Source organism: Alosa sapidissima, chromosome 15, assembly GCF_018492685.1.
Source record: "Alosa sapidissima isolate fAloSap1 chromosome 15, fAloSap1.pri, whole genome shotgun sequence".
In the NCBI taxonomy this organism is placed as follows: Eukaryota; Metazoa; Chordata; class Actinopteri; order Clupeiformes; family Clupeidae; genus Alosa; species Alosa sapidissima.
Genome location: NC_055971.1, coordinates 32,995,286 through 33,007,785, shown reverse-complemented (window position 1 = coordinate 33,007,785; position 12,500 = coordinate 32,995,286). Strand labels below are relative to the sequence as shown.

The window sequence follows — 12,500 nt, the reverse complement described above, 5'->3', positions numbered from 1 at the left end:
GGTGATTTATCTCTCCTATATAGCAACTAGCTTATCATGGCGACCGCAAACAACAAACTCTCTCTCTCTCACACACACACACACACACACACACTCAGGATGTGTTGTCCACTACCCCTGTGCCTGCCTTCCATCAGCCTAAGGCTGGGCGGACTGCAGTGTCTCTGTCTTATGTCTTAATGGCATATGTTTGCTGTAATTACGACAAGTTAACTTTAGGTCACATTTGCCATTGATATTGCAGGATGGAGGTAGGCTTCTCTCTCTCTCTCTCGCACACACACACACACACACACACACACACACACACAATAGGCGAGTAGTGTAGTTTTGATTATCCACATCCATCATTCACCTAAACAGCAGTGGTATTACCAAAGAGCGCGCACGACCATCTCATCTGAATACATCCAATTAAGCGCGAGAGGTAGAGTTCGGACGACCAGTAATCCGATCTCGCGCTCTAATGGCCATCACACGAGCAGTGGGTGGCGCGGCTAAACAACTCCACGCGCTGACATAAAGCCCCAGGCAGCAACGGAAAGGAAAAGCGGTAACGGATCAGCTCTTTCTGTAACCGGACACCAGGCCGCGAGCCCTCACCTTTCTGGCCTCCCTCTCCCGGGGAGCGGCCTAGAGTTGGAACAGCGTGAGGCGGCTCGCGGCTGTCTCTGTGGCGACAGATCATCTCAGAGCTGACGGCACATTTCGGGCGCATTTCATTATCTGAGGGCGGCCTATGCAGCGCTGCGTAGAGCTCCTGTTGCACACACACACACACACACACGCACACGCACACACACCTCAAATGATTCGGTGTTGCGAGGGATTAAAGGAGAGTAGGCCTCGTGTAGGCAATTCAACAATTTCTGACATTCGGCCTGTTGTGGTCTCCTGTGATGACAAGACCAAGCTTACATTATGGGCAGGTGGGCTAATTAGGAACGGTGTCGCGCGTTACGCACGAAGGGACACCACACTGAGCTCGACAAGGCCTCGTGCCTTCAGGCTGCGCGGCAGGGACTGGGTGACATTTGAGTGCGGCAGTGCGCGCGCGACTCCCTATGGCGGAGATCCATTTAGGCCCATGGGTCTGCATGCGTCCGTGACGTGAGCATGAGTCAATTCCCAGAGGGTCCTATACACACACACACACACACACACAGTTTCATCACTCAACACACACTGTGCCACACCTGCATCTTGTCGCTTTCGGTTTGGTTGCATATGGTCGCATGTGTGGACCCAAACAGCTGCACGCGCGAGATGTGATCGCCATGGCACGTCTAGTGGCATGGACTCGCGCCATGAAGACTGCTGACTGGCCGGGCGGGGCAGATTGTGTTTTGTCTGTGTTCAGGCCTGATATCAACCGTGTGGCGCCATGCCCGTCACGGTCTCCTCTTCCAAGCTCGATTCATGACCCCCCCCCCCCCCCCCCCCGTGCACTGCCCCCTCCTCCCTCCCTCGGCTTGACTTCATTTAGGAGCATCCATGCCCACGGATGGTCTCGGCAGCCGCCGCTTCTGAATGCAGAACATGGACAAAGCACTTCAGCTTTAGAAGCTATTCAGAGACACCAGGCTCGAGCCTAGAACCGAGCTGAGAGTCGCCTCGCCCCTCCACAGAGAATGCCTCTTAAACAATACCCGGACATTTGACCGCTAGTCTCCGGTTTTGCGGCCCAGTCCAGCGCCCGTTCGGCCGCGGCCTGGGCTAAGGTAGGCTACCGGGTGGCGCTGCTGCCCCGTCTCTTTGTGTGTCTGACAGTGGCCGCCGAGCACACGGTGTGCGTGACCTGGAGAGACGCGGACCCTGTGTCGGAGCTCGCGCTCTTGGGGAGCACACAGACGTGCCTGAGGAGCCATCGCCTTGCTCTCGCGCCCCACATCTTCGGCAGCCCGAGTCCCCGCCAGGTGCTCGTCCATAATTTAGTAGCCTACCCTGCCACCCCAGTAGCAACAACAACAAAAACACGCACGCACCCACACACACACACAATGTGAAATCAGTGGCGGTTTTAGCTTACATGGCGGCTCCGCCCACACACACACATACAAAACAATATAAAAAAAAACGTGTAAAATACATGTCAGTGGAAATATATGCCTATTCACAATACAACGAGTGAATGAGCTTTCTTTGGAAGCAATTCTTGGCGTCGTTGATTTGACTGATCGCATTTGTGTGTAGGCTACTGGCATTTGGCGCTATTTCATAGATCCCCTCTCCCCGACTCGACCAGCCCCCCTCTGTGTGTGAGAGCTCAGCAAGCAGCCTGCACAAAGTAGACAACAGACTTCTACCAAATTGACGTGACGTGCAAATGAGCAGAAACACGATTCGTGCAAAAGAAAGTTCACAATATATATATGTTTGCTGGTTTGGTCCGTTTTGGTTATTTAGATTTTTTTGCACGCATGCGCCCCCTCCCCTCCCAGACACACACACACACACACACACACATCATCATCACCACCATCACGCCACCCATCAATATCCGCCAGCCCACCATCTAAAAACCCCGGGAGCTGCCCACACGAGCCTACCTTATTTGCGGAGAAGATCTATAGGAGAGTATGTTCGCGCCTCTTTCATCCTGAAGAGTATGTTATGTGGTATGCGGGGCTCACAGCTTCTACAGGCTAGAGAGTGGCTGTGAGGCCCGCGCCTACTGCGGTTCCCGTTGGGGTTGTAATTAGGGTTCAGGATAGCATGCCAGCGCGAGGCGCCAGCACATGCTCGGACAGGTGTTCGGATGGACACCTGTTACTCTCTTTACTCAAAGATACAGGCAAGCAGCCTAGCCTACATTATGTGCAATTTAACTGTATGTGTGTGTGTGTCTGCCTGCCTGCCTGTCTGCGTCTGCGTCTGCGTGCGTGCATTCGTGTCCGAGGAGTAATAACAGGAGCTTGCAGTTGAGTTTCCTTCGAACGTCGCCACGCGAAGCAGAAAATCATTTTCTCAGCCTCGCGGAGCCTCATAATTGCTTAATCACTCGCGCCATTCACAGGCTGCAGCCGCGCTCCGCGGGCCGTCTCTGTTCCTCTCGGCTTGTCATTAAATTTAAAAGCTCACCAGTTACTTTTCTAATTATTCGCGAGTCATTCAAAGTAATAAGCAATTAATTTTTAATATCTCGTGCTAAATCGTAACAGGCCCCGGGCTGACTCCTGAATCTGACTCAACGTAGTGGCACAGCTCCTTCTGCTGTGATCGGGTTGGGTTGGCCTGAGTGTGTGTGTGTGTGTGTGAGAGAGAGAGAGAGAGAGAGAGAGAGAGAGAGAGACACCCCCCCCACCCCCTCACTGCAGTACTCAAACAGTCGCCGCAGGTCAGGTCACTGTGTCAGATTCTTGTTTAGCACGCGCAGTGTGCTTTAATGACAACACCTAAACATTGCCTGATACCTGTATTGCATAGTGGGTGCGTGTAAGTGGTAAGTGTGTGCGCGCGTGCGTGTGTGAGTGCATGTGTGTGTGTTCACAAGACTGTTTATGCAGCCTGTAGCGGCGGACACATCGACACTTAGGAAATCCGGCAACAGCTGAAATGTAGCTATCGATGTGGCACATGTGACGTCATCGGCAAATCACGCCGCTTATCCTGGGAGGGAGAGTTGCATGGTGACCGGTTGCTATAGAAATGCTCCGTTAACTGCATGCTGGACGGCGGGTGGAGGGTCTCTTCTTCTGTAAACCGAGGTTACAAGGGCGCGCGCTTCAAAGCAACGGTCAGCATTTGAAACGGCGACGTAGCATGTAGACAGAGCAAGCAGAATCTCGCGCCTCACCGTGTGGATCATGGAGAAGCTCCTGTTTTGTGGCGCAGGGACAGCACACTGCACGAGCACGACGGTATCGCACTTCAGCCTCCGCTTTACAGTCCGCAGTGGGAAGATGCAGTAACACTTGTCTATGGTAGATGCAGAGTGCATTTGTGCTTGCATGGGCGCGCTCGCGCGCGCGTGTGTGTATGACAGAAAGAGAGAAAGAGAGAGAGATAACGTGTGCTTATTTGTGTACGTTCCCCGTAGCCTATATGGTGATCATTGGGGGATGGTCGCTGTCCAATCGCTGAAAAACCTTCCCGTCTGCGCCATGTCTCCGCCGTGCGCGACTTTGTCCTTCTGGTGCTGGCCTGTAGGAACGCGGCGCTGCGCTCGCGGTGCCCGTGTTCGCTCCTCTGCCGTCAAAGCTGGCGAGCGTTTGGGGAAGCTGTAATTAGCTGAAATGGCGCTATTAATCTTAACTCTGACGCGCGCACTGCTGGACGCGATGCCAGCGCCTGTGAGTAGACGTCAAACCTGTGCCATTTAGACCGCGCGTGCAAATGTCGCACTGGTCAGTGTGCGAGGGAGCGGTGTATTGCTGTGCCGAGAAAGTGTGAGGTGTGTGTGTGTTTCTATGTTGGAGGTCGCCGTTAATCGGTGCGTTGGATAAGAGCAGCACGCGCACTGTGTTTCACTCTTGGGAAGATGCGGCGGGAACAGATTGATTGGAAAAGATATTTCTGCCAGAGGAGGCGGTAGCGTCAGCTCCGCTTAGTAGGGCAGTAGGGGAGTCTGTGTGTGTGTGTGTGTGTGTCTATCGACGGTACCGTTTATCAGACAGTTTTTTCCTCCCAGAGGCGTATAAAGCTTTTTAAAAGTGTGGGGGTTGTGGGATAGAAAAATAAAACAATCTGGCCAGATTATAAATAACTCCCTACAGGAACATTGTAAGTATTTTCTAAGAGGGGTGTGGACTATATTGGTGTCCGGGAGTTTCTCCCCCGAAATTTTTTTTGAAATTCTGATTGCTAAACACACCATTTGAATGCAGTTTGGGAGGGACAGAAGAAGCAGCGCCCCTCATATATGTGGCTCATGTGACATGTAGGCCTACATGATCTACCTGCTATCACTTCACTATTTGACACTACCCTACATGGAGACATATCTCGTGTTATAAATCAAGAAATTCAGAAATTATGTTTTGTGCATATGGGTTAGCAGGCTACAATAAATTGCCTAACAGACAGCAGCCTAATTTCGAGGTATCACTAATACCTATTAAATAAATGTAAAGGACACAGAATAGTGACAGAACTGTAAGCTCACATTCAAAAACGTTTGAAACATATGCAAAGGGAATATAAACTAGATGTACCGCATAGCAGTACAAAATATGACCGCCGCTCAGTCCTGGACATCCTTTCCGCGAAAAAATAAATCACACTAATCACACTAATAATTTGTCTCCATCTTTTACTCCATCCCCCACTCTTGAAACTTTTGTGTATGCTTGTTTGGCATGCCTGTGTGTGTGTGTGTGCGGCTGCACAGCAAGTAGCCTACTGGCGCTGAAAAGGTGAATAGATTGTAGAATAGCCAAAGAAGTTGTAGCATTGTTATAAAACCTTTAAAATCTCTAAACAATCACAAGTAGGGCAGTTCATCACAATTCATCCATTGCAACTGGATTGATGAAAGGTCACTTACACCTGTAGGCTACATTGTATTTGGGAAAAGCAAAAGGTATCAGCATAATGTTATATTTTTATTTATTTATTTATTTATTTATTAATAAACAAAAACATCTCCATGCCGTTTTCAACAGCTATCAAAAACAAAGGTAATTTTTGGATGGATGGATTTTTTGTGAATGTTTCTTCTTCTACATAAGATTTTCGTCATCTTTAGTTCATGTAATACTTTATTGTCAATGCACAAATTAAGTAACAGTAGTCTGAAACGTTATTGTTAATGCACAAATTAAGTAACAGTAGTCTGAAACGAAATGCTGTTTTACATCTAACCAGTGGTGCAAATAACTGACATGTCCAAATGGGCCTTGATGAAATGCGTCGCTAGACTGTTCATACACATTTTAACGGGCCAAAGTTGAAAAGCTGTTGTCCGTTATTGTTCGTGCAAATATAGCCTGATTCATGTTCCCTTGCATTGTGTAACTGAGGTCCATGGCTAGTCTGGCTTTCACCAGACCAAGCTCAATCTTTTAAGAAATCAAAAAATAAATAGCGGGCAGATCAGGCTGGGTTCACCCAGCCTAGTCCATAGGCACCCGATATTGTTTAATTTTCCGATTGAGATATCCACGCTCTGGCTATTCTAAATGCAAAAATGCATCAGGGAGTTAAGACAAAAACTGTAACTAACAAACTAAATCCTAATAGAAAGCTGTTAGCTTCCCTAAGCTACAGGTAGGCTTATAAGGTAGGCCTATTTACAACATAAATTGTCAATAGGCTATGCTGGCGACACAAATAAAATCTCCTTTGGAAACCAATGGCTTACGCCTTACAGTATCAAGCGGACTTAAAACTGCCATATCGTGGCGAAAAGTTGTAATAAAATTCACGCAGCTCCATGAGTCAAGGAAAGCGCGAATGAAGTAGCCACTTCTAAATGGGACCCACTACACAGTAGCTTAAGGTGTGTTGCTAAAGCAGCCATAATGAAATGAAGGTGTCATTGTTTGGATACTTCACACACACGTGCTTTTTAATTTCACAGACTACAACTACCAAGCTGGAATCAAAGCACATCGATTCCCCTCTCACACCCTGCACACACTTAAAACAAAATAAACAGGCGTCTCAGTCTCAAGCATGTATAGGCAAAACTGTATCAGACCAGTGTAAGTTGGTAAATCTTCCATTGCACAGAATGATTTTTGTAGCACGTGCAACAAATGACAGTCGAAAGATACAATTACAGTGCTGCTATCAACTTGGTATAACCGCATTTATAGTTTTCTACAAATGCAATCAAATTGGCCTCCATCACTCAACCAACGCTAACGGTAACATTATTGTACCTAGGTCCTTATTGATATTATAAGATTAACGTACCTGCAGTAAAAAGTAAAAACCAAGCATGTTCGATAAACATTCTCAGATTTATTTCGGCTTCTAGAAGAAATGGGAATTACATTTCATGTGAACATCGTCCTATCCTTATTAGATGTTCTCTGCAGTAAACTACAGTTCTTGTAGGAATCGTCCATTGTTTTTCCAACCCACTTTAAACTTCCAACAAAATTACGTCTCACTGCAACCATGCGCCATCTAGTGGACAAACGACTACTTATCGCCAATACTGGAAATGCAGCCATGATGATGATGATGAATATTTGGCTTTCTTTTAATCCTACTGAATTTGTAATTATGTATCGGCCATTCTAATACCGATAGTATGTGCGTACCTGTGTGTGTGTGCATGTGTATATGTGTGCACCACCATCTACAGGCCAATGAGTGTACAGTCACTAAATGTACACATAACCTAAATTTTTTTAGACCCCCCCCCATGGATGAAATTCTACGAAACTTGGCATACCCCCAGAGAATGCCAGGTCAATCATACACATAAAATTAGGTGCAGTTCTGAACATCTTAACTGAAGATAGGGGCGATTAAAGCAGAATGATATTGCATTTTCATTTTTTACTGGGGGCAAATCACAAATGAGTGATTATGGGCCAGGTTGATGTGGGCCCTTGAGACCAACATACCATAAAAGATTCTTCATCCTCAGTGCAACGGTTCAGGTAGTTATTTAGGAAAAACTGCTTTTTTTGCGGTTCGGGGGCCCAGCACGGGGGGAGTGGCCCCCGGGGACGAAACGAAATTTTTCCGTAAAAGTCTAGTGGGGCTACATACCCACCAAATTTCATGTGCACCGGTGTTTCGGTGTCCCGGGTATCGTTGACCAAAATTTCAGGAAGTAGATAGTAAAAGGAAGTAGAAGTAGATAGTAGCTTCGCTAGCGGCTGTCATAATAAATAGTGTTGCATATAGCCACCTTAATTAATGTTCATTTAAAGATTATGATTAGCAGTTTCTATGCTTTTTCCATCTATAGTTACAGGAAGCTACGTTGTTGTTTAAACTCATGTTGTTTCTATAGCCTAGTCCACGTTACCTCTAGTTTCACTTGCTGCAGGGACGCACACATTGCATGAGCGCTCATAAGCGTTCTATTTGAGTTCTACATGGTGGAAAGATGTAGAACTCAAAGGTGTCTTGACGCCGCCGTTTGTAAGATCAAAATAAGATGTTTTAAATGGAACGCGATCGTATTTAAGACAAAGATCTCCAGTAGATGTAGCACTTCGACACACATTGACAGTGAAATGCCGTCGACGTTTGATCAGATGAAATAAGACGTTCTAAATGGATCACGATGTAATTACAGTAAGCTGTTCAGATCTGTTCCAAGTGTCTTGGAGACGTGTGCTGACTGTGCTATGTCTATATAGTTGATGACACCAAATTAAAAAGTATTTCTGATTGGGAAAACGTTTAGCCTAGTTTATTTATTTTTTTCAGTCCGCGGTTCCATATATTCAATCTTGCTGCAAATGATCAGACGTGTGAAGCACCGGGCATAACTCAATTTCGCGGCTACGTGGACCAGTAGGTTAATTGTTGAGGAGGCCCATAGTTTGAGAAAAGCTGCAGATCATAGACAGAGAAAGCATAATGCTCCGAGAACAGTAGCCAAAGGTCTTTCTGCAGAAACAACAAGTGCCTTGGTGCGCGCACCCCCGCTTTCACTTTGACTCCCTGCATTTCTACATTGTGACAAAAACTGTCAGTCAGACAGTGCATTTTGGTTTACTAAATTAGCATAATGCGTAACAATTATCATTTCAATTCTACCTGAAATCTGCTCACTGCAGACGTTATAATGCAGACCCAAGCAGCTGCACAGCCTTGAAAGACGCACACTTTGAATTTGATCAGAGCGGCGCTGGTTCTTCACTGGCTAATTTGATGTGATTGGATGACCGTTCAATCAAATCAACAGACCTATTTGTGTCTCTCTGTGGTTCCAACTCTTACGGGAGCGTTTCTTTCTATATTTTACTTTCATTTTAATTAAATCTGACAAAAAGTGTGGGGGAAAGAATCGTGTTCCAGAAAAAGTGTGTACGTTATAACACCCACATCCCCCACGCTTGCTACGCGCCTGTAATTCCTCCGATGCTGCTCTTGGCTCCGACTGTCTTGTACATTCTCACGCCTCTCAGCTTCGCTGATGTTATCACACGCAGACCTGTTGTGCGTGAAAGCGCGCGCACCTGTTTTTCTTCTCTTTATTTGTGTACGTTAAACGAAAGTCTGATATATTGTGATACCCTATTGTTTCACAACAATCAGTCAGTGCACTAGTAAGTCCGTATCATCTGAGTTGCTCATGTGTTGCGCTGTGTAAGTCCGTATCATCTGAGTTGCGCATGTGTTGCGCTGTGTAAGTCCGTATCATCTGAGTTGCGCATGTGTTGCGCTGTGTAAGGCCGTATCATCTGAGTTGCGCATGTGTTGCGCTGTGTAAGGCCGTATCATCTGAGTTGCGCATGTGTTGCGCTGTGTAAGGCCGTATCATCTGAGTTGCGCATGTGTTGCGCTGTGTAAGGCCGTATCATCTGAGTTGCGCATGTGTTGCGCTGTGTGCTCTAGTAAGGCCGTATCGTGTTCATCTGAGTCGCGAGAGTGCCGCTCTCCCTCCATCTCATCACCTGCCTCGTGTCAGTGCTTGGCAGCAACATGCTGGTGACTTCCTACTGTGTGTATGTGTGTGTGTGTGTGAGTATTTGAGTAGGAGTAGGAGAGAGTGTGGTGTGTGTGAGTATTTGAGTAGGAGAGACAGAGCAGCCAGCGAATCTGCACCTGTACTTTTGTAAGAGAAGCAAACTGTAAATGCTGTAAATGTTTAAAAGGCTTTGAGGTCATTACTGCAGGAACAAAATTGCCTTTTTTCAGTGACTGGAAGTGATTATCTGATTGAAACACATTACTTCAGAAGTTAATTGTTACCGTATATGAATAATTTATGACTTGTAATTATAAATTAGTTCTATTAATTATTAGGTGTGATACATGTGTGAACGTCTCCTGATTCGTCTAGTTAATGTCTGCTGATTGTGTGTAGGTCAATGACGACACTGAAGATATGCTGCCCAAATCCAGAAGAGCACTCACCATTCAAGAGATCGCTGCACTAGCAAGATCCTCCTTACATGGTAAGTACATGCCCTGCATGGTACGCAAGCACAGGCTAAAAGGAAGCTAAAAGGAAGCTTAACTAGCATAGGCTAAAAGGATCAACATGGCTCCTGACTGTGTGTGTGTGTGCGTGTGTGTGTGTGTGTATGTCTATGTCTGTATGTGTGTGTGTGTATGTGTGTATGTGTGTATGTGTGTGTGTGTGTATGTATGTATGTGTGTGTGTGTGTGTGTGTGTGTGTGTGTGTGCGCAGGTATCTCTCAGGTGGTGAAGGACCACGTGACCAAACCCACGGCCATGGCGCAGGGCCGGGTGGCCCACCTGATCGAGTGGAAGGGCTGGTGCAAGCCCACCGACGCACCCCACTCCCTGGAGAACCACATCCACACGTACTCACACCTCAGCGAGGGGGAGCAGGAGGCTCGCTTCGCCGCAGGTCAGCCACACACCCTCCGCTTGGTGTGTGTATTGATGTGTGTGTGTGTGTGTGTGAGTGTGTGTGTGTGTACATACTCTCTCTCACACACACTCACATACTCACTCTCTCACATAAACACACTCTCTCTCTCTCACACACACACACACACACACAGGGAGAACTGTTGAATCAACACTACTGTGAAGACTGAGAGAATGCAGGAGTAAGAAGGGATGGAGAGATGGATAGAGATGGAGATGGAGTGAGAGAGATGGAGAGAGAGAAAGAGACCCAAGGATAAACACACACACACACACACACACACACACACACACACACACACACACACAGATAGAGGAGGCTGTGGACAAGAGGCGAGGACACAGAGGGGAAAAAAGTATTTTGCTGAGTCACTTTAGTGTGTGTGTGTGTGTGTGTTTGTGTGTGTGTGTGTGTGTGTGTGTGTGTGTGTGTGTGTGTGTGTGTGTGCGTGTGTGTGTGTTTTACTGGTCACTGTCCTGGTGGAGGGCATTGCTGTGTGGTCATCGTGCGTCATCAGCCCAGTGTGCAGCAGTGTTTGAGAACAGCCTGTCAATCAAAATGATGTCCCATGCTTTAGTGACACGTGGGAGTGTGTGTGTTTGTGTGTGTGTGTGTGTGTGTGTGTGTGTGTGTGCTTTAGTGACACGTGGAGACTGGACAACTGTATTACAGTTGTTTCACTTGTTTACACACAATTTTGAAAAACGGGTTCTTTTTTTCAAAATATAATCACAATTCTCCAAACACCACACTCAGTTTGCACCATTCCTAGATTGTTTGCAAAATGACACACTTCAGTGAAAACATACACACTTCAGTCAAAACATACACACATATTTGTGAAAATGCTATTAGTTTTCATTTAACCAACACAGTCCTCAATGATCAGACACTATTGCAGCCAGTTTTACACTGCTGTGTTAAATGAAAAAAATAATGTTAGGAAATAGCATGTGCTAGATTTTTTGCCAGACATTGTTATGTAAGGGATAATTTAGAATAGACAAACCCACTAAAAATAGTGACAAACCCACAACATTCTTCATGATTAGTTTGAGATATAGGGAGAATGTACACAAATAGGGCTACTATAAACTTACCAAGCACTGCATAACACTGATGCTGCACACTCAATATTTCAAGTATTTATTTCAATACATATAGTACTTCTTACCATCAACCAACAATGAAATCAAAGAAGCAAATGAAATCTGTAAACAAATAAAAAATTACTGCATGAAGTACATACACTTTGAAAAACTATGGTAAAAGCTGCTGCCTTTTATAGTACACCTGAGTGCTGCGTTTTCAAATTAGCACATGTGTGCTTCCACACCTGGTGGATGTGATTATCCAATTCGTTCATTAGTGTGGTCATTGGCAATCCGGGGCTTTGTAATGACAAGGAAGTAACCTCACAATCCTTATTTGTGTCTAAGGTGTGAAAATGTGTGTAGAGTTTTACAAATCACTGTGTAATGTTTTGCAAAAAGGGTGAAACAGACATTGTGTGTAATGTTGTGCTAATCTGTGGTTTTTATTTTAGTGTGTAAACAATCGTAAAAAACTATAAATAATGTGTGTGTGTGTGTTTGTGTGTATGGTGTATGTATGTTTGTCTGTCCATGTGTGTATATATATATATGTGTGCATGTTTATCCGTGTGTGTGTGTGTGTGTACGGATGTTTATCCATATGTGTGTGTCTGTGTGTGTGTGTACGGATGGATGTTTATCCATTGTGTGTGTGTGTGTGTGTGTGTGTGTGTGTGTGTGTGTGTACGGATGTTTGTCCATATGTGTGTGTCTGTGTGTGTGTGTACGTATGGATGTCTATCCATGTGTGTGTGTGTGTGTGTGTGTGTGTGCGGATGTTTGTCCATATGTGTGTCTGTGTGTGTGTGTACGGATGGATGTTTATCCATGTGTGTGTGTGTGTGTGTGTGTGTGTGTGTGTGTGTGTGTACGGATGTTTGTCCATATGTGTGTCTGTGTGTGTGTGTACGGATGGATGTTTATCCAT

The 12,500-nt window shown here is 45.9% G+C and overlaps 1 protein-coding gene across 6 annotated transcripts in view; it reads left to right on the top strand.

Annotated features, from left to right (window-relative positions):
- zgc:165508 (uncharacterized protein LOC100101652 homolog) overlaps nucleotides 1–12,500 on the top strand; it is a 16,995-nt gene that overhangs the window by 1,896 nt on the left and 2,599 nt on the right. For 2 of the 6 annotated variants that reach the window (XM_042063591.1, XM_042063589.1), the window contains exons 2-3: nucleotides 9,944–10,034; nucleotides 10,272–10,454. In XM_042063591.1, coding sequence (XP_041919525.1) covers nucleotides 9,965–10,034; nucleotides 10,272–10,454 — 253 coding nt within the window. In that variant the 5' untranslated portion in view covers nucleotides 9,944–9,964. Of the gene's footprint in view, nucleotides 1–1,770; nucleotides 1,917–3,379; nucleotides 3,443–3,559; nucleotides 3,861–9,423; nucleotides 9,565–9,943; nucleotides 10,035–10,271; nucleotides 10,455–12,500 lie in introns of those variants that run through there. The other 4 variants (XM_042063586.1, XM_042063590.1, XM_042063587.1 and 1 more) reach the window with 4 other exon arrangements.